General features: G+C 43.0%; 5 protein-coding genes across 5 annotated transcripts; 2 read left to right on the forward strand and 3 right to left on the reverse strand.

Annotated features, from left to right (window-relative positions):
- Positions 1-3,825: 3,825 nt before the first annotated feature.
- On the forward strand, positions 3,826-7,256 carry O0I10_005527 (uncharacterized protein; the record flags this gene model as incomplete). Its single annotated transcript, XM_058485567.1, has 8 exons — positions 3,826-4,237; positions 4,308-5,532; positions 5,594-5,981; positions 6,041-6,385; positions 6,445-6,532; positions 6,591-6,925; positions 6,986-7,077; positions 7,148-7,256. 8 exons carry the CDS (start codon positions 3,826-3,828, stop codon positions 7,254-7,256), a joined length of 2,994 nt encoding a protein of 997 aa, XP_058343714.1.
- Positions 7,257-9,188: 1,932 nt separating this feature from the next.
- O0I10_005528 (uncharacterized protein) lies at positions 9,189-11,323 on the forward strand (the record flags this gene model as incomplete). Its single annotated transcript, XM_058485568.1, has 9 exons — positions 9,189-9,586; positions 9,646-9,673; positions 9,748-9,798; positions 9,878-10,029; positions 10,090-10,559; positions 10,629-10,817; positions 10,882-10,929; positions 11,001-11,144; positions 11,202-11,323. 9 exons carry the CDS (start codon positions 9,189-9,191, stop codon positions 11,321-11,323), a joined length of 1,602 nt encoding a protein of 533 aa, XP_058343715.1.
- A 118-nt stretch (positions 11,324-11,441) lies between these two features.
- On the reverse strand, positions 11,442-13,055 carry O0I10_005529 (eukaryotic peptide chain release factor subunit 1; the record flags this gene model as incomplete). The annotated part of the gene is made up of 5 exons (XM_058485569.1): positions 11,442-11,511; positions 11,584-12,571; positions 12,644-12,787; positions 12,873-12,904; positions 12,967-13,055. The coding sequence occupies 5 exons, from the start codon at positions 13,053-13,055 to the stop codon at positions 11,442-11,444; spliced, it is 1,323 nt and encodes a 440-aa protein (XP_058343716.1).
- A 672-nt stretch (positions 13,056-13,727) lies between these two features.
- O0I10_005530 (uncharacterized protein) lies at positions 13,728-15,054 on the reverse strand (the record flags this gene model as incomplete). Its single annotated transcript, XM_058485570.1, has 5 exons — positions 13,728-13,853; positions 13,916-14,196; positions 14,255-14,468; positions 14,528-14,670; positions 14,733-15,054. The coding sequence occupies 5 exons, from the start codon at positions 15,052-15,054 to the stop codon at positions 13,728-13,730; spliced, it is 1,086 nt and encodes a 361-aa protein (XP_058343717.1).
- Positions 15,055-15,473: 419 nt separating this feature from the next.
- Positions 15,474-18,858, reverse strand: O0I10_005531 (uncharacterized protein; the record flags this gene model as incomplete). Its single annotated transcript, XM_058485571.1, has 12 exons — positions 15,474-15,638; positions 15,698-16,320; positions 16,381-16,691; positions 16,753-16,827; positions 16,890-17,035; positions 17,092-17,199; positions 17,268-17,437; positions 17,527-17,641; positions 17,705-17,980; positions 18,045-18,148; positions 18,229-18,480; positions 18,546-18,858. The coding sequence occupies 12 exons, from the start codon at positions 18,856-18,858 to the stop codon at positions 15,474-15,476; spliced, it is 2,658 nt and encodes an 885-aa protein (XP_058343718.1).
- Between the last annotated feature and the right edge of the window lie 3,817 nt (positions 18,859-22,675).

The following is a 22,675-nucleotide window of genomic DNA, read 5'->3' on the forward strand; positions in this document are numbered from 1 at the left end:
AATACTTCGTTCAGTTACGTATTGCTGGATCAAGCTACTTGGATATGGAAATGAATGCCTGGAGCAGTACAATCGTTTGCATGCATTGGATTGGGTAACAAAGAATTGAATGGAGGGAGATTTTCTGTTAGCTCGCAATGTATGGGCTATAGTCAATAGTATACAGTATCATCCTTCCATCCTTCCAGTCTTAAAACCAACTGAGTTACACAAATAGGTCCTCCTGCATCTTTGCTCCGCCAGGAGTCCACCTGCTTGACAATGAACAAAGACCACTCTTCATATAGCATCACGCTTACAAACATAAAGGTGCCTGTATCTCCGAACTTTACAATGAAACGTGGGGTTTGAATAGAGCAATGGGCTCGGCTTGGCCAACAGCACCTTGTGTGAAAGTTTCACGTTCAATGTCGCAAACAGCCCAAAAAATATTTTTGGTCGTCGTCGTCGAAGAGGTCATTATATGGATCGGATTTGGCCAGTGGCGACATGCGAAATCTGGGATTGGCAAGCTTGATCGTGAAACTGGCACCCAAGGTGCAGTTGGCCAAGCCGAGCACATTGCCCTAATAAAAACCCCATGTTTGGTTGTAAAGTTCGGAGATACAGGCACCTTTATGTTTGTAAGCGTGATGCTATATGAAGAGTGGTCTTTGTTTAATGTAAAGTAGCTGGACCCTGGCAGAGCAAAAGATGCAGAGGGTCGTATTGTGTAACACAGCTACGTTTGCATGAATGAAAGGGTCAATGTATAATTACTTTATGGATCATCTAGGAACAGGCATGTATTGCTAGCTAACGGCCACTTTTATCCAATCATCATTGTTGCGAGATCCACTGCATGGGAACGATGCCCCTGCTCTAGACGTTCATTTCCATGATTAAAGTAGGTTGATCCGAGCTGATTTGGTTGAGTTACGCTCACACAAGATTACATCGGTTGAGCTACATCGAGCGTGCTTTATGTCCAGAGTGATGTAATCTCTCTTTGACCGCAGCTCAGTCAAATCAGCTCGGATCAACCTACTTTAATCATGGAAATGAATGTCTAGAGCAGGGGCATCGTTCCCATGCAGTGGATCTCGCAACAATGATGATTGGATAAAAGTGGCCGTTAGCTAGCAATACATGCCTGTTCCTAGATGATCCATAAAGTAATTATACATTGACCCTTTCATTCATGCAAACGTAGCTGTGTTACACAATACGACCCTCTGCATCTTTTGCTCTGCCAGGGTCCAGCTACTTTACATTAAACAAAGACCACTCTTCATATAGCATCACGCTTACAAACATAAAGGTGCCTGTATCTCCGAACTTTACAATGAAACGTGGGGTTTTGAATAGAGCAATGGGCTCGGCTTGGCCAACAGCACCTTGTGTGAAAGTTTCGCGTTCAATGTCGCAAACAGCTCAAAAAATATTTTTTTGGTCGTCTTCGAAAGAGGTTGAGCCCCGGATCCAGTTTGGCTGGTAGCGACATTGCGAAATCTGGGATCGCCCACGATGAACTTCATACTTTGACACAAGATTCCTTTGACACCGACGAGCACGTTGTTCTATTAAAGAGCCCGCGTTTGATTGTAAGATTCTGAGTTATGAGGGTCTTTATGTTTTACATATGCTGTAAGCGTGATGGTATATGAAAGGTGGCCTTTGTTCAACAAGTAACTAGACCCTGACTGAGCAAAGATGCAGAGGGTCGCGTTTGTGTAACACAGTTGACTTTCAGGGTCGATGCATGATTCTTGTACACTTCATAAACACCCAGTTAATAGCCCCTTCATCCTATTCACCTTTGCTTCGAAATCCATCGGGTAGGAACGATTTCCCTGCTCCATCCCATCATTCCCATCATTAAACTTTCTTGATCCGAAAGGATTTGACTGAAAAACGCTCAAACACAAAACATCATCCAATTTCACAAAAATCATTTTGCAAAGTTATTTGTAGACTGCCAGCTAATAGCCCATTCCTCCCATTCGCCTTTGTTGCCCAATCCAATGCATACGAAAGATTGTCATTCTCCAGCCCATCATCTCCATCCTTCAACTTCCTTGATCCGAGAGAATTTGACTGAAAAACGCTCAAACACAGAAGTATCATCCACTACCAGAAGAATCATTCTGCAAAGTTATTTGTAAACTGCCATCTAGTAGCCCCTTCCTCCCATTCATCATTGCTACCCAAAACAATGCATGTGGATGATTGTCCTGCTCCAGACCATCAATTCCATCCTTCAACTTTCTTGATCCAAGAGGATTTGATTTAGCAATGCTCAAGCACAGAAGTATCATCCAAGGCCATCAAAATCATTTTAGTTTCCAGCTCTTCCACTTCCAGCTCATTGCCTCTTCCTCCCATTCTCAACTGTTGCACCATTCAAGTACAACTATACCACCTGCGAATGATTGTCCTGCTTCAGCTCACCAGCCAATCCTACCAATGTCTTGATCCGATTGTCTTTGACTGAATGGCAACTTCATGACGTGTACACCTCACTACAACACCTTCGTTTCTTGACACTACACAATGTCTTGCACACTCTTCTACCACCACCAATCGTAACAGCGTTCATTCGAGCAGTTGCTATTAGCATGGCCTTTACTTCATCGTCCTCAATAGCGTTCACAACATTGTCACTCTACTACAACACACGCTCTTGCACACTCCTCTGCCACAACCAAACGTAACAGCAGCTGCCATAGCAAACGTCTTTGATCCATTATCTCAAGTTACTTGCAGCAACATGTCTTGAAATCTTTTTTTTTTGTGAACAGCAGGTGACAATCACAGAGAAGCGTCTTTATTTACGTGTAGCAACTTGCTCTTATACGTATGAATTCCTATCGACATGGACCTGGATATTGTTTGGTGCATGGGATGGAAGGGTCTTGGTATCTACAACGCGTGGAAAAATATGATCTTACGTATCCATTATGGACTTGACCTTGATGCTATCATTTTGAACGATCAGTTGCATTTTGATCACCTCCTTTGCATGATTCCATGGCAGCTGCTATCATCACCCATTGTGCAACCTATCGAACATGTACAACCAGCATCATTCAATTGCATGTTTTGGCATGCTATTATGCATATCATTTACCATCACGCGCCAAGTACCACACCACATCAATCCATTCACCTTTGCACAATGCACATCTAAAGGATAGAAACCTTCCATATCGATGTATCTTCTTGTTAGTGATGTTTGGATTAAAGCGTTACTTTTTCGAATACGACATCATTGTTGGCCAATCATCTAAGGAAGCTTCCTGCTTCCTCAATTCGATCTCGTGTCTTGTGTAGCGGGCATTTGATGCATTACATTATAGAAAGCTTTATACGGAATTGTAAGTGTGTATCGTCCATTTGTAAATGCTATGACAAAAAGGAAAAAGAGAGGAAGAGAGAGCGTGAGATTGATTCATTATGCCTTGAACAAGGATCATATTCGGTAGCATGACAAACCTCACTTCCTTTGTGATTAGACGTTGTCAATATAGCACACGTTCCTCTTTTGTGATATAGCTCTTGTAAGATATTATCCACTGATATGGTCTAAGGCCTGAAGAGCAGCACGAGAGAGCACTTTCATTATCCAAGAAGCATACATGCTTATTATCTACAGCCTTGTGCCACTATTAAGGTATGATTGACAATGAAGGTTTATTAATATTGGTACAAGATACAATGGTGTCATGCACATACACAGCATGAGCCAAGGTACATATGAATGCGGAGATGCAGGGTTGTCTCTGCCTAATAACGGTATCCCCGCCTTTCACTTGAGCCTTCCACTTTCTTTGAACTATTCTTACAATGCAACCGCGATCCCGCGCGGGTTCGCCGCATCAAGGCGATGACACCAATGGATCGACTAAGCATCACTATTCGTCTTCTTGGACCCCACCTTCTTCGACTCCTCGACGTCATCTCAGTCCTGGCAAGCTTTCAAGCCCTTCTTCCAGTGCTACCCCTGCTTCATCCACCGGTCTCATTTCACCACGCCCAACTCATGTACACGCCATGGTACGCGAAAGGTCATTTCCACGTGAAGAGGGCAATAGTCGACCCCCATCGATCCGATCAGCTTCATCGTTTGGACGACCCCTTAACAGACTTGTTCATGGTGCACACTCGCGTCGTCCTTCTGGATACTCAAACTTCAGCACTATGAGTGAAACGTCACTGCCATGGACAACACGCGATATTGGATTTAATGCCATCTCGGGTAAGGGAGGATATGTGTGCGTGTGTGTACATATGTAATAGGGATTGACATCATTTTACACGTGATTTAGGCGTATTAAACGATCCTGTGAAAAGAGTTCAATCGACATCCAAGCCGAGTAAAGCTGAAGTGCCTCCGGTCGCAAGGGCGTCCATCCCCAAAGTGAAGCCATCTGATTTCGACACTTATCTCGAGCACATTCGCCCTGTCTTTGAACGATATCAAGCCAACAAGCAGACCGAAGAGGAAGAATATGCATCACCCACACTCAATGATACGGCAACGAATGAAGAATTACCAGTGCATCAACGTCCAAGTACACGCAATCCTTATGGCCAAGTCTTATCCAGCGATAGCTTAGCACTTGTTGATCCTGCACCAGAAACGCCATCACCTGTACCTCGAGAATTACCAATGCTTGAAAATGTGCCGCCCATCTTTTTCGATCCCGAATTTCACCTTGAAGATCCAAGAACATTTGACCAAGTGTGCGAAGGTGCAGACATTACTGGCAACAGCGGACCCAATCCACCCATATCAACCAACAGCATCTTGCAAGAAAAGCTATCGTATTACTTGGATACAGTGGAGGTGCATTTGATACGGGAGATTGAGAATCGATCATCATCGTTCTTTGAGGCATTATCCAATTTACAAGCGCTACATCAGGAGACACTCGATTGCGTATCACAAATTCATGCGATTCGAAAGATGATGAAAGAGATCCAGACGACAACATGCAACAATGGATTGGATGTAGTGAGATTACGAGTGAGGGAAAGGAACTTGAACAAGCTGAATCAGGCAGTGGAATTGGTCAAAGAGGTGCATGCGGCTCAACCCAAGATCCAAGTATTACTCGGTCAAGGGGATTATTTTGGCGCATTGGATTTAATTGACGAGACACGTGGATTACTTGACCAGCACGATGGAATCGATCTAAGAAAAGTGCGTGCCCTCGGTGATTTTGCTAGCCAACTGGATGAGATGGAAAAGGCTGTGGGTGTCATGATGCAACACGACTTTCTCAGTATCTTATTGTCTGATCTCAGCTATCAAATCGAATCTATCGACTATGACGAGGAAAAAAAGACTTGGCCCGGAGCAAAGGTCAATGCTGGCGTAGTACAACCTGACAGTGAGCTGCAAACCCGACTCAAATCCAGCAGCAATGCTCTTTTACGTACCAATATGCTGGGATCGACATTGCAAGGATATCGTGAAAGATTATTATCAGAGATCAAGGAGATTGTGCGGAAAAAGTATCCACCTTCTTCACCCAATGATGATGGAGCGTAAGTAAGAGGAATAAGGAATCCGAATCATATAGCCTAACCAATGTCATATTGGCAACAGGCAAAGTGGAATTGCAAAGCAACTACGTACAATGACATTTGACTCATTCTCTCGAATGCTTACGGACGTGTTGATTGGATTGGTCAAGGCAATCGAACGAGCGGCTATTTACCACCGAACGCTGTGCCAACTTATTGATCAATGCATTCCTGAGGATGATGTTCAGCGCAACGAGCTCAAGAAGGAATCAAGTGATATCGTCTTTGCAGCAGCTGATCTGGCTCATGTACGCTGCGCCAAGCTTATCGGTTTCAGAAGCGAGCAAAATGCACAATTGAATCCTACCGACTTTTATCGATTAGCCAACATGTTACGCACTTTTATTCAGCAATGCGAAGCTTTTTGTGGACGCACATGCTTTGGTTTACGTGGCACGGTGCTATCCCAGGTAGGTGAACAAGATAATGGTTATGTTAGCTGGGGTATCTAATGTCGACTATCTCATAGCAAAAAGCGTTCATCGATCACTTTCATATGGAGCGAATCAAACAAGAGGCACAGCTTATTGAGAACGAGCAATGGATCGCACAAGAAGTTGCTTCAGACTTTCAAGGCATTGTGGACCGGATATGTGATGGCAGTATATCTTCCTTTGCTGAAGGGGATGGTCATCAACCACATTCCAAAGACAACCAACGCAGTACTCGTTTCCTTATCATTCACGATGCCAGCTATTTCACCGTTGGATGCAGCTTGCTTCTCATCAAGATGTTTGAGGATTACATGAGATGTATATTGAACCTTGAAGGAATGACAACTGATATCATGCAAAAGCTGATTGAACTGCTAAAGGTAAGTTTGGATATGGGATATGGAATATGAGATGATTATATTGACATGCTTTCCCATAGCTATTCAATTCGCGTGTATGTCAAGTCATTTTGGGTGCTGGTGCAATGCGATCGGCTGGTCTGAAAAACATTTCTGCAAAGCATCTAGGTAAGTTAAAATGGCACTATTACTCAAAAAGACTATACACTAATATGCCTTGTGATAGCCTTGGCATCCCAATCCATCGGCATCATGATTGGCTTGATACCTTCTGTCAAAGAGTGTGTGGGACGCCATATGCCTACAAAACACAAGGTGTTGCTCTCCGAGTTTGATCGTATTCTGAAGGATTACCAAGAACATCAAAAGGAGATCCATGCCAAGCTTGTTGCAATCATGAATGAAAGGTTTGCTGTCCATGTCAAAGCGATGCAGGTCATCAAGTGGGACGAGCTGCCTGATACGGAGAAGAGCCCCAATGGGTACATGGAGACGTTGGTCAAGGAAACAATGACATTACACAAGGTTCTCAACAAATATTTGCCACACCATGATCTGCAGGTATATTTTGGATAGAAAACGAGGCACGATTCCCGGCATCTAATGTGGTCTTTATTATAGCAAATCATGTCAGATGTCTTTACCTCTTTCACCACTCAATTGACCCATGAAGTCCGTCAGCTTTCAATACACACCAATGCTGGCAAAGACAGGTACGTTATTTACTATGGATTCAAATCGAAAGGGAAGGAGACTAAGGCGACGAACGATTATCAAACATAGACTTGCAAAGGATGCCGACTACTTTACTCAAAAGCTATCGTCGCTCGAAGATATTAGCCCTCCATCAAATTCTGTCATTGATGCTGTCAACGATATCACACTTTCCTAATTTGTACAATATACCACGATCAACCCAAAATCATCACTTTTAGACTGCAAATTGTTTTACATCATACAACCCACTTATTACAACACCCTCCATTCATCAAGCAAATAAACCAGCAAATGTACATCCACGTAATCGAAGCAATCAATTATAGTCATTACATGTCATGTTTATTGAATAAAGAGGAACAAGAGCATAGCTACTAGTAGCATTGCATATAGACTAAAGCTTACCTTTGACCTTCCAAGGACATGAAAAAGCCACCAGACTGCATAAGTGAACCACTAAAAATGTCAAAGAGACATGTTAGAAATCATTGACCTGATAGATTATTGAATCAGGAAACGAGAATGATTCTCATTGAGTGCTTGATCAGGTAAAAGCGATGGTACATTATCAGCAAGGGTCTTCAGTAGCAGAACTGACGAATTTTATACCATTTGTCTCATCATAAAAGCACTCGAATGGATCATCCACGCTTCAAAACAAAAAAATAGATACTTGCCTCCATGAAAAATAAACTACGCGACTCCACCCTGGTGTAAAAAGAGGATTCCGAAAGAGAGCCATAAAAGCAAACCTATACCAATGTGACATGGAAAGATTAGTCCACTGATCCATCAATGTCAAACGTGAAAGAGAATGGGAGGTATAAGGCATATCAGATGGTGATGCATGTAAAAGGTTTTTCCACAAGGGATACTTCAGGTAAGGTGGATGTGATCATCTTGTAAATTATGACAAGGGTAGTGGTGAAAATCAATAGGATACATACCTCTTCAAAAATTTCTCTCCTTGCTCCAGGGTAGGTAAACACGTGGCTTGTGCATGTTTATTGCATGGTTTTTTCTGTAAAACGATGGATGATTAATCAAACATGTTACAACAACATTCCCAAAACGACGCGGGATACGCGATGATGATGGCTCAGATACGAGGAATTCCAAATACAAGTCCTTGTCAACATAATCCCAATTCAGGAGTATCATACTTGCAATCATCAGAGCTGCCATCGTATCGCGTAACCCACACATCACGTATGAATCAAATACTAACCTTATACTATTGTAAGCAACTATAGCTGGTGTGCTCTAAGCTCTATTGACAAGAGAGAAGAACAGGGTAAAGAACCCTACTTGGCGAAGCGCGCTCTTTTATCTTTGATCGCAAAAATTTTTTTCAGGCGGCGACCTCCCCCCAAGCCTCCCACTATCAAGCGGTCACCAACAGCAGTATAGCGAAAGATGAACGCGTCGTAAGGAAGCATGGAGTTGATGTTGTTGGTGAACCCCACCTTCCCCCCTTCTCTTATCGGATGAGTTTACCCGCAAAGTTCATTCATTTGAGCACTGTCCATTGACTCCTTTTTCTCCCCAATGCTTGTGAAACATGGAGAAAAGCACATATCGTCTTTGTTCTTGATTATAGATGCGTGTGTGTGTTACATTTTGCTCTTGACCAAAGCGGTAAAAAATCCAACCATAATAGCAACTCAGAACTTGATGGTTTTCATTCTCTCGGTTTTCAGATCCCAATGTAATTTGGTAAACAAAGAAGTCTATGTATTGAAGGATAAAGCGGGCCGAGCGATCAACCGCGTCAAATTAGGCAAAAAAAGGAGACGCCGGCTATGAATGTCAAAAGTAAACTATCCCTTACTTATGCGCATGGCGTGTCTTGAATGCTGCAAACCATCAGCGATGAAATTGTCATTGTTCAGGAGACAAAGGAATCATCAAACAGTAATGAGTCTTTTTTTCCATCCATGCCAAGCCCAGGCCTTTATACATTATTGATCAAAATCTTACTGCACTCTCCCCCCTCCTTCTCGTTTCTCCGTATACCCTTCTCACCCAACACACACACGCACACTCACTCCTTCTTTCGTCGACTCTATATAAATTGAGAGGTTCCAAAAGACTACATGTGGGAAAAATGGATTTTTCTTCCAATCATCACCTTGATGCTCCTAGCACACTATCATCTGATAACTCCTCTTTGGGCGCAATTTCATATACACACCACCAACGCAATGGCTCAGGGCACACGACGCTCAATGCACAAGAAAGCTGCATTTCATCTACCAAAACACTTGAAGCAAACGATGATGCTTTGCTTCACAAAGTAGAATTGAATGACGATGAAAAGCATCCACGCAAATACGATGACAACGATGATAGCACGATGCATGCCGATGATACCACCATCACCAAAACCTATACACCTGAAGAAGAAAAACAACTGGTGCGAAAACTCGACCTTCGTATCATTCCACTCTTTTGCGCCTTTTATTTTGTCGACTTCCTTGATAGATCTAATATTGGCAATGCAACGTACGTCTATCTTCTTCACATCATGCACACGACAAGATGACTCAATGAATCAATTATAGGATTGCTGGTTTACAAAAAGACCTTGATGTAAAGTGGATAAAGCGGGATGCATTAATAACAACCCGAAGAGAACTGAATGGTCATGCATTTGATGCTGATAGATGACGGGCCCCCAATTAAGCACTGCCATTTCAGCCTTTTTCATCACGTTTGTACGTACATGATTGAAATGATCGTAATCCTAGTGCATATGGTGCAAAAAGCATGTGCTTAAATGTTATTTACCACTAGATCTTATTCCAAGTCCCATCCAACATTGTAATTAAACGACTTGGTGCACGTTGGTGGCTATCCATTATCATGTTGACGTGGGGGCTAGTAACATTATCGATGGCTTTGGCCAATAATTTTGCAAGTCTATTGATTGCTCGCTTGCTTTTAGGGTAAAGCGCATACAACACATGTATCGAATGTCATTACTCAAATCATAACATTGCATTTAGAGCGGCCGAAAGTGGTTTTGCACCAGGTATCCTTTACCAAATGTCACGTATCTACAAGCCCCAGGAACTCGGATTTCGTGTAGCCATCATGCTTTGCATGGCTGCCATTTCAGGCATCGTTTCAGGTCCACTCGCTTATGCATCCACCAGCATGGAAGGTGTATTAGGCTTGCATGGGTGGCAGTATTTGTTTATCTTGGAAGGTGCACCCACCGTATTATTGGCGCTCCTGGGATTTTACCTTATTTTCGATAATGTCGATGATGTAAAATGGCTCACAGCTGAGCAAAAAGCTGTTCAAAAAGCACGCATGCTGGAAGTGATGGAAGAGAATAGCAAGGATCCCATCACCTGGAAGACAATACGTACAGTACTTCTCGATTACAAAACGTGGCTATTCTCGGTTGTTTTCATGTTGACTTCTATCAACCTTACAAGTCTCAATGTATTTGGACCCGTGCTCATTGATGGTATGAAAATGCCATGTGCATACATTAGTTCGAGAGAAGATGATTGATTATTGTAAATGTGATTTGCAGGGTTTGGTTTCCCAGTATTACAAGCACAATTGCTCACCACACCCCCTTGTGTCGTTGCTGCTGTGGCTGTTCTCGTTTGCGGATTTGTCGTCGACCGGCTAAAAAACCAACGTACTCTACTTGTATCCTCGGGATCAAGCGTTGTTGCTATTGGATACTTAATGCTCCTGCTACAACAAGGGCGATGGTGTAGGTCATCAAACGTTCACATTCATACCACCATGATCTAATCTTTTTTCTTCTCCTTCCTCAGTTTCCTATGCAGGTACCTTTGTCATAGCAACCGGCGTTGGCATGGAAGGTTGGTATAAAGAAAAATGCCATCCATGATACATCCAATGATTCACCTTTGTTTATGCATGGCGACAATAGCTCCAATTGGTGTCAGCTGGAGTGCTATCAATTATCATGATCTTACTGTACGAGCTGTGGGAGTAGCCATTGTCAACATGATGGGAAATCTCGGTAGCGTAGGTGCATCGTTTTTATACACGATACCCGGTGATCCAAATCATGGTAACAATAGCATCCTCCTTCATATCATCGCCTTCATTATACTCACATCTACTTTAGTATTTGGTAATAGCTTCAACCTCACTTGTGGCGTGCTCTGTGCAATCATATCGGCATTGACAGGGCTTCTTTTACGGCGACAAAACAAACATAGAGAACCACATCTCAAATACTTTTACTAGTTCTTTTTAATAGTTTTTTGCGGAAATCATGTACATCTAACAGGCTATGATGCGTATAAGATTTGTCGAATGTTGTGTTGTATGGCGAAGTATGATATGCGTTGTATGGGAGGGTCGTTTAGATGTATTCATCATCGGAAAGGAATTCATCAGAGTCGTAGTTGAGCTGCTCAAAGTTGACACGATATCTAAAATAAAAGACGACATCATGAGTCATTCATTCCTTCATTCCTTCATCCTCTTGAGCTTGGTAATCTTACCTGAGAATACCACCAATACCACCAAAGCCCTTGACGAATTGAGCACCTTCTTGGGAGCGGTTGGTGACAAATTCAAGGCTGGTACCAAAGTCCTTGTAGGATTCGGCGAACCATTCCAAGAGAGGCTTGACTTCGACAACATCCATTTCCTGGTTAGGAGCAGCTTCCTCACAAGTATCCTTCATGAATGCACGATCCTTCTCTTCTTGCTTGGTAGGGTGATAGACGATTTCGGAACCAGCAGCGTTACGAAGCACATAGCGGTTGAGATCAAGACCTTCGTACACAATCAAATATTCGACAGCACCAAGTTCAAGGGCCTTAAGAGTATCATCGACACCGAAGCAGTACTTGCCGCTGTCTTGGGAGATTTCATCAAAGTAAGTTTGGATCAACTTCTTTTCTTGGATAAACTTGACATTGGAAAGGGATTCAGCTGACAATTCAATGGCTTGGTTGAAACCATTTTCACCACCGTATGACACATCAACCACCTTGACAATCTTGGCTTGAAGACGCTGATCGAACATATCGGACTGTGAGAGTTCATTCTTGAAATCGGCGGAACCGGCCAACACAAGACCAGCTACGTTGACCTTATCATTGGTGATGAAGAAACTGACAGCCAATTCGGCAATCTTGCGAACGTAGTTGTGACGCTTTTCTTCACGCAAACGAGCAAAACGCAAAGCAGACTGACCACCACGACCGTGCTTCTTTGGCAAATCAACTTGCATCTTGTGGATGACATCACGAGTGTTGCCTGAAAGAGTACCGAAGAGTGTGCCGTTACCATCCATGACAATAAAACCAAACTTGGCATCGTCTTCCAAAAGCTCGGAGAGTGCTTCAGTGTGGAACTTGTTATCGCAAAGGTACAATGACGTGTTGATAGGCTTGTGTGGTTCGAAATCAATGTTGACCTTCTTTTCCTTTCCTTCATCTGTGACAATGGTACCACAGTATACGACAAGACCATTGGGTGGCACTGAACATAGCATAGCATAACATACATTAATCACTCTATTCCATATATGACCCTCTTTACTTTTCAACATACCTTTGTTGTACAACTTCAATCTTTGTTGAGTGGATGTAATAGCTGACAAGACCGAAAGACGATTCACACGAGATTTGATATTAGAAGCAGTGCCGTATTCATCAGCAAGCATTTTGCCAACTCGAGAGATTTGATCTTTGGGGGCTGTTGTTGTATCACACTACTTGTTAGATCCTGCTGCGACTATTTATCCTGTCAACCCTCCCCCTTCCCAATCCTTTCCACTTACGGATAATAAGAGAAATCATAGAAGTGCCGTTTCTATAATAAAAAGACATGGGTATCAATATGACATGTCGTAAAAACAGTGATTGTCAACTCACCCTCGAGCAGCTTCCAAGCTCTTGATGAGCTTCTTCATCTTCCACATTTCAATGTTGTGGTCGGTGGAATCTCCTTGTGCGCTGGACATTTTGAGTAATAAAGAGGAAAAAGAAAAGGGAATCGATTATAGCTGCGGAATGCTGCACAGAGACAAGTGGTGGTCGAGCAACGAGTGGGATAAGGCCCTGTTTTTCGAAACATGAACAAGCCACCACTAATGGCTGTGTTTGTGTCACTTTGATGCACTTTATCTCTAAAGGAAAGTAGTACAAACGTATGCAAACTCTCTCCCAAATCCAAGTTGGTGGTTTCTACACTTTTACTGTTTCCACTTCCATATCACCACACTGTGAGCTATAATACATCCATGATACGGCGTTCGTTTGACATGTAGATTAAGACATTATGCAAGTTGGATGCTGCCTATCTTAAAAATGCTATAGTTTATCTTTCCGTTACACTACTATAAACATGATCCATCCAACACGTTCAAGATATGGGCAACCCATGTCTACATACGCGTTAGTAATACTTGAAACGATACCAGCTTTAGTATCAGATGCCAATGCTATTATAGAAGAAGACACTCATAACTTCAACAACAGTAAAAGGCGATGGTATTTGTTCTACAATTTGATTCACATTTGTCTATGGGCGGGAATGATTAAGATACTACGCATATCGATGGGGAGATGAAGGATGAAAGGTGATAAGTCTACGAGCAGTAGTGGTTGATGACGCATATAATACAAGCACTGATTTAAGAAAAGTATTGCATTTCTAAGCCAATGGTACGAATAGGACTTGAGCGACTTGATAGATCCGCCGTTAAACCAATGCTAAACAAGGTATTCTTCAATCGCCCTTCCCACATCAATGCAAGACCCTACAACGTGTATTCAATAAATGCCGTCGTTCCATCCTTTCCTTCACCAATCACACATTTACCTCTGTAAAGCCGATCCTTGCTTTGATTAAGCCTTCCAACTTTTGAGTCTTGTCTTTACCAGGATCTCTGTCATTCTTGGTGCGGTATTCGAATCCAAGTGCAAGATCACTTTCGTATGAATATATGCTGAAGTCGTATCGAGAGCACATGGCTAATTCCTTCGAGACTTGTGCTACATACGCGGTTGACATGTGACCCACCAAAGGATTCAGCGTATAGGTGAAGCAGATGGGAGGGGTGCCAGCCGATGGTAATGTGTGATAACGTAAACCGATCGATACTACAACATGCATTGTCAGCTCACCACTTGCTTAAAAGCATCCATCATTGATACTTACGTCCACCGCTCTTATCCAATGTGCCATAATATAACTCGGTTCCCAATGCCCATTGGCCCTGGATACCAGCTGCTACATTGCTAGCATTTCCATCCAATGCAATTTCCTGCTGCCCAAAGTTGTATAGCGCACGCACACCAAGAAGGCCATCATCGGTGGTATATGAGCATTCAGAGCACCATTTGCCGACATCATATTGCAGCTGCATGGCCATCTACAAAAATGCACCCCATAAGCAACGCTTGTTCTCATCCATAGTAGCTATCTTTTTACCTGAGGCTGGCCTGGAAGACGTGGTTGATTTACAGCAGTAATTAAACATTGTAGATGGGGCGACAGCCGTCGAACATACATGGCTTCAAGACGTGACCCGGGGAATGACATACGACCATACAGTAGATAATGATTGATGGCATCTATGATAGAATAGTATATTAGGGATACTGTACAATACACAATGAGACACAAAGCTGCTTGCCTTTGTTGGTATCTGTTGGCTCTACTATGCGAAAGCGATCAACCAAGTCCTGGAAATCGACTGTTGCACTCGTGCCAATGTCAAGAGGTTGAGAAGTGTACAGGTAGCCGATGCTGCCATTGAGTGAAGGGAGAGCGTTCATGGTATACGATGGTTTGAATTGGGGCGTTGGGAGCTTCGAAAGGTACAATGAGAGTCCTCGAGGTGTATAAAAGTCAAGTAGAGTCCTCGACCACGAGCATAAGTTTGAATACTGGTTTTCTTCTCGCCATCCCGTTGAGCGATAATAACATCGAAGGCAATATTCCATAAAGTCGTACATGGCGACAAATGAGAACGCACGTTAAAGAGCAGCGACTTGCATCCTGTGCGGGAGAACAAGACCCTTTTGTCCACAAAACCCAGAAGCAGCCTGATTACTGTTAATTATGCATCAGCGTATCTAGGTTGCATGAAGCCACCATTTGTTGCTATTGTTTCGCTGCTTGGATACCATTGCTGCTTGTACATGTGAACCCTCCATGCCCTTCTTGTTGCAATAATATAGCTAGTTTATCATCACATGAAGTAAACATTGGCCCATTTTGATGGCCTTTTTTTATACAATATGGTCCAAGGTACAAAAACGGGGAGGCTTATATATAGAGAGAGAGAGTTCAAGGATGTTGTCAAAAGTGTCTAATAATGGGGATTTACAAGAAAAGGTAATATAAACAGAATGATGGTAGTGTTATGCAATCATCAATCTTCTTCGAGCTCCTTGAGATATGCAATGAGCGTCCTCTTGTGAACGATACCAAGATACTGCCCGTCGTTTCCAACGAGACAAACGTAGCGTGCTCCAAGCTTGGTAAACATTTCCATTAGCAACTCCATGGAAGCGTTTGGACTCAAAGTAAGCGGTGCCTTGGATGATGAAGCACTCTTTTAGTAAAGCGAATTCGCATAAAGCAAGCAATACATACCTGATCCACATAAACAGAAAAATCGTTTAGCGGTGTTGAATGACGTTGCTCTGTATCTATATCGTCGGTATTGTCCCCGTGTGTGCTCTTTGATGAGATTAAACAAAGAATGGAGCTGCTAACATCATCTGAAGTATCAGGAAGCACACCTTGGCTGCCTCGGCGGAAGTAGCAAGGGATGTCACGGAATTCTTGTTCACCCATAGGATACGGGCTCTCATCAAAGTGCTTTCGTAAGACGTCAAGCGCATGTGACAACTCACTTGTCGCAATGTAGCCTTCTAGATAGCGACCTTGATTGCTGAGAATCGGTATACCACCATCTTCACGATAACCCAAAACATCCATCTCGTCAAGCTTGTCGTAGAGGTTCCCGGCTGTGTTGATTTGATCAAGGTTGATAGAAAGATGATCTTTCTCACTCAAATCTTGAACCGTATGTGTGTGAGCATATTCCTTTCGTGCATCAAGATATGGATAAAGCTGCAAGTCGATCAGCAAGTCGTAGATGCCTTCCACAAACATGGCGTCGGCAACCCATTTTGCCATCATGACCGAAATCATAATCGGCACAGCATAGACCAAAGAGAACGTCAATTCGAACATGATAATGACAAGGGACACTAAAGGGGTATGTGAGCTAAATTTGAATCATCCTTCACAATGATGTGCACCATTTTTACCTGTTGTTCGTGTCACACCAGCTAAAGCAGCAGCAGCACCAACCATAGCATAGACTCCAGGGATGATGCACTTGCCTTGAGTGGCAAGATCTTCCTCACATACCGAAAATGGCCACGTGTCAGGATACGTGAGAGTGAGGTATTGCATAATAAGACCAATTACACGTCCTGTGATAGCACCGATAATCAAAGCCGGAAGGAAAATACCACCTGGTACGCGACAACCAAAAGTAACCATTGTCAGAATCATCTTGATCACCAAGGCAGTCAGCAAAAGGTATAGTAAACGAGGGATTTCGGTCACAGTGGCCCTGAAAGAGCATGGTGATGGTGTTAATTGGATGGCTCTTTTTGCGCTCTAGGATTACTTACGCGCATAAACCAGCATTGTCGTCTTCAGGAGAGCATTCTGAAAATAAGTTGTATGCAAATTCATTCAATCCCAATCTATGTATATCCATATACAATGTCAATTACAAAGAAAAAGGTATACAATGAAATAAACTTACCGAGCAAAGGGGTTCCAGAAGCTGGTGATAGCTGTGACAAGCAAGATAACCAAAACCTCCGTTACGGGGTACTTTCCAATGATCGTGTTTTTACGCAAGTGCTGGTACTTGATATTGTAGTAGGTGGTTACAGCACCGAAAAATCCCTATCGGCAAGGTTGAGCACGCCATTTCATGCATATTTGAAAATGATTTGTCTTACAGCAAAAGCTCCAGTGATGAGGAAGGGGATAAGCTCAAACACGTGATACTCCTTATCATAGTGTACTTGGAAGAGTACAATCTTCCCGGTGCCGAAGGGATCCATGAGCTATGTTGTGTGCATGTGATGGATCAGTATGCAGCTAAATGCAGTAAACGCACAATGCTGGTTGTTACCTTGAGAACCATGGCGGCGACCATGGCAGCGCAATAACTCCGAATCATTGTCTTAATGGGGAAGTAGTAGCTGACCTCTTCAAGGCTGAATAGCACGCCACCGATAGGAGCACCAAAAGCGACAGCAACTCCTGCTGCAGAGGCTGCTGAAAGAATCTCACGACGCTTGCCTGTAACAATGATTTAATCAAGCACAATGACGTTAGTCGATTTGCCGATTATGGTAGGACATTTTCATGTGTCACATTCAAGTACATACTCTCGTTCTTGTTAAACTTGCGGAAAAGGCGGCAAAAGATGTTTCCAGCTGAACATGCCAAATGAACGAATGGACCTTCCTTGCCACAATTTAAGCCTGAAGAGGTAGAGAAGATCTAGGATGGACATGTAAAATGAGTTACAACATGGCTGGGTTCATCCAAGTGGTTCAAAATTACCATGCCGACGCTCTTGACAAATAAGGTCTTGATTCCAAGGAAGCCCTTGATAACGAAACCGGCAAGGATAACTTTGACTTCGGGGATACCAGAACCTGCACTGTAGTAGGCAATCTTTGTTTGAGGTTTGGGAGGGGGCATGTCGGCATCCTTGGCAATGGTGGATTGGGTACCCGATGGGGTCACGCCATTCGTTGGCTTTGTTGAAGGAGTGCGGAAAGTGACCTTCTCGGCTGAATATTTGACCATGAGAGTTGCAATCAGCGCGAGGAACAGCTGGTGACACCAAAAGGTTAAATGCGGGCTCATTTGAATGTCGTTATTGAATGGGTGCACTTACTCCTACAGCGGTGTACATGAACATGGCAGTATAATAGGCACCAGATTCGGTGGATGCACCAAAGACTTCGGGCCATGTTCTCCATGCTGGGCAAGGCTCATACTCTACATGCAATGAAAAGAAAGAAACCATAAGTACAAAGAATAAAATGCATAGCCATGTGATCATTCCCCCGCATGGTCACCTTGTTTGCCCCAGCAGCAGAATTTGCTATTGTATCTCCAATTGGTGGTACAATATCCCCCCTTTAGATCAGACATCCATTCTTGAACGACGTCAATGAGTCCTGCTATAACTGCTACTGTCGCACCCGTCAAAATCACAAGTATCCATGCTTGTGATGCATCCTTGGCCTTCATCCATCGCCCACGTAGTCCAGGTGTCTCTCGCAATCTACGTAATCTTAATCCTTCCTTGATGTGGTCGTGAATCCAATCTACAAATATAAACAACATGAGTCTTACATGGCGTAATACTTGCAGCTTTTTTTTCTATACCCACCAATCGTCGAGTAAGATTCGTACCACACACGCACACCTGTGTTTTCCTTGATCAAGCCTTGTCTATCTTCATCGTATGATCCATGTCGCTTGTTAAATAGCTTGAACTTGTGATGGTCACTCGATCCATGTTGATTGTGTGCTCCATGGGATGCTGTGATAAAGGTTGCAGGTGCAGAGTTGTTGTTTGCCTGGATATCGCCGATAGAAGGTGTCGATGGGAATGACGATATTGGTGAAACATCATTCAGGGCATTATAGTGTTGTTGGTTGTTCTCCCGCCTACGGTTGAGAAGCGAGGATCTCTCGGTCATAGAATCATGGTTTGGCTGCGACATCAGGAAAATCACTCACGCCCGCTTCTTTTTAAAACAGCAGGGTATACACGGGAGTGGGGTGATAGCGAGTAAAAGGGAAAAGAAAAGACGATAAGATTGGGCAAGCACAAATAGAAGGGCTCAATTTATAGGTAACGTGGAGACGATGCGCTGTTTTTTTCTTTATCCAAATGACATGCTATATGGTGGGAGTGTCACGGGAATTTTACCCCCAAAAGCGCAATCATCTATGATGAAATCAAGGAACTCTAATTCACGCCGCTTCTTTGAAACGCAGCAAAATTTGGATAGCCTCCGTACATTTATATTTACATAGATACCTTCGTCATCATCAGCTACTTTTTACCTCTCTTACTAATCGTACCTCTTCTTACTGCATTCCCCCCCATATATAGGTAAACGCATCAAGATTATATAAAGGTCCAAAAGATGCATACTATGCCTGCATGCAATGAGAAACCGGTACAGTGTGACCATGCACAACAACCCCGCACTCCACAATCGGCTTCCCACCATCATTGCGATGGCATGTTTCTGATATCCAAATGTACAATAGCACCCGCTCCCCAATGATACGTTGGACCTATTATCATTGATCCTCGAATGTTTCTCAATAAACTCATTGTCTTGGTAACGCCGGCGTTGGAGGCAATCAAGTTAGGCTTACTTACCCCCCGAGCTTCTTTGTTTATTGCAAATACTGTAAATGCGCATACGCACGCACATAAACCCTCAGCTAATCGGCCGACATTAAATGCTTGTACATTGTCCTTGGCAAAAGGACGCTAATCCAATCCTATCCTTCACAACAGCATTAATGCTTGTCGCATAGCAACGAATTAGCTTTCCTTTACGCCTCTCAATGGCACCATATGATTCTATCGTGCGGATAGACATGATCCCCCATTGCCTTGCTGGCGCATTACATACACCCATTACTCTTTGCCATGTGTGTACATGCAGCGCAACCTTGTCTGTTGACTTTCCAAACGGAATGAATAGGAATAATTTCGATCACAACTGACAGATTCAGGCAAGACGTTGCGCTTTGTGTGGCCAATGTTGGTTACCCGGATCGTGAGGCGTTCTTGTTTTCCATCGGTACACGTATCTTTTCGATCCTTGCATTATCAATCGTTATCATAAATGATAGCAATTCCATCATAGATCATCATTCTACTATCTCAAGATAAAGGGCAAGGAGTATCGATTGCCTAAGGAGCCTGATGATATCAGCCATCATTCATCTACAAAGGTTGGGGGCGGTGATGTGCATGCAGCGACACAACCTGTGTGTGGCAACCATAGTATATACGCTATTACTTTTACGGCTATGGCCCATTCTCCTCGTTGCATGAAACACACACCTCCGCCCTTGAAACCTGGTTAATTATAAAATGTTACACTCGGCTCTTTTTTGATCCCACATCCATACCTCCTCCCCCACTGTAGTATATTGGGTATACTTTGCTTGACATCTTCGGTCGCACAATTGGATGTTGTTGGTTGCTGTGGTATATTGTTAAGCCTATAATGCGATCATCAGCATACACTCTAATACATGAAAATAGACCGCCTGATGCGTTTCAGAAGAACATTCTCCGGCTGACATAGGTAGGTGAGGGCACAAATGGGTGATGCAAAGAGCTGGGATTACACGCACGTGGCCAAGTAGGAAGATCATCCTCCAGCATCTGATCGCCAAATGACATGAAGAATACAGGAGACATGAAGACCCCCCCTGAAGGCTTTCGATTGGAACCAAGCAGTAAATGGCATCCTATCTTTCCTCAAGCTACTATCTTTGATTACTTGGGTGAGAACAAGAAACAGGCTACATATGATTGGTAGCTACCACTAGAAAGAAAACTAGAGAAAAACACGTTTATCGGCATTAGTATGTGAGATTAAGCGTCGAACCTTGGCATACCAAGATAACGGAGACCTTTCTCAAACCTACATTATGTCATTCTTTCTCGAGAATCGTCGCACTACATACATGTCCCATGACCCTCATAATACAATTACCTCACTAGCGGTCATTAATCTCATACATTTGTAGACGTAAATGCGAACGGCCCAATGATGATGATAACGTGACTAATTGTGAGAAGCCCTACCATACGTATCTTCCCACATGATATCGGCAGGGCGGAAAGCCAAGATCAGATTATTGCTGACAACAGAGAAACGACCGCCCTTGTAATAACACAAAATCTGCACTTGTCGATCATCGATCCGTTTTTGTTTGGATTGTGCTATCATGGTATTATGACGACATCCTCGATTCTACCCATTCTTTTTACCATCCACCCCTTTTTACTCCCATCTTCACCAAATCAATATCAAGCAATCAATGAACGTAAGCAGGAACCAAGACGCCTCATATTAAACACAACACCGTGATTAGAAAGATACACCAATTGGTCATGCACCTCCCAAAGAGTACTTGAGTGAAAGTCAATATCGATTACTCTATAGCGTGGGAAAAGGATCACACGTACTAAGAGCACCCATTACATGTGACAAGCACTGAGCTTTATACTTGAATCAGATACGGTGATCCTATACCTGAGTAATGGAAAAAGAAAGAGCTAAAGGTAAATGCATTGTAATGGATTTGGCGTAGTAAGAAAAGAAACTAATTAAGCAAAAGAAAGCAATACCTTGATAGCAACATTGGCCAATGCTTGTTCGCGCTATGGTGGCTGTTGTTTATGGTTGAAGTAATATCCTGGTTTCCGAGACGAGCATGTAAAAGCAAGGATAGTGAAAGAGAAAGCTAAAAATTGCTGGCTTTATACCACGGCACCATGACATGCCAAAATTGAATGAATCTACTCATGGTCCTCATGCATAAATGATCACATGCAAACGTTGACAAAGAGCATAATGATGTGAAGGGCATATGCCAATAGGAGCAGATCATCCAATGAAATCCAATTAGGTATCCTTATGACATGAGTTGGCTGTGAATTGATATTTAACAAGCTTATTGGGGCTTATTAGTCACCAGCATTAACCACATTCCTTCTTGTGTTTGGTAGCTGGTTGACGTACTACAACATTATTAGCGTTATCATTGTTGTATGATGCCGTTGTTCCCCGACGTTTTCACCCCGATGTTTTCGACGCCTTGGCATTTTCCACTAGATCGACCACTATCCGCCGGTACATAACGCCCGCCGATCCTATTTCTCCAACTCGTTGTTTTCAGCATTTGAGACTACACAGTTATGCCGTAGGTAATATGAAAGATCCACTGAATGTGCCAATGCCAGGTGTTGTTAATGTATACGCAAAAGTCTCAAGCTTGGAAATTCGGTTATCTATCGGGATGCCTATGGCGTAAATGACTCATAAGAAAATACTCGGGTTCGGGAAGCATTGAATCATTACACGTTAATACGGGATCATAGTTGCAAATGGCAATAATGCTGTTGGGTGCCATCATAGGTAAATTGGATCAGTAGCAATTACTGTGAATGTGGGTGGTGCCTAGCCGGCTGTGTGTGCATGTTTAACAAACATGAGCTGCATTTGTATTGCAGCGGGTGCATATCCGATGACCACCAATAACAATGAGCAGCTGACATGTATACAACCATCATTGCAATCATTTACTATTACATGCGTGTCCCATTCAACATCACTGGGACTTTATACACGAAGCTATGCTTAATGAAGAAGAAGGATCATTATCATCATTGCACATCATGCCCTTCATTACAATGCTTATCGACTGCTTTATTCATGAAATAAAAGAGGGTATGATCATTTGATGATGAATGTA

The sequence above is a fragment of the Lichtheimia ornata genome, assembly GCF_029851405.1.
Source record: "Lichtheimia ornata isolate CBS 291.66 chromosome Unknown scaffold00022, whole genome shotgun sequence".
NCBI lineage: Eukaryota > Fungi > Mucoromycota > Mucoromycetes > Mucorales > Lichtheimiaceae > Lichtheimia > Lichtheimia ornata.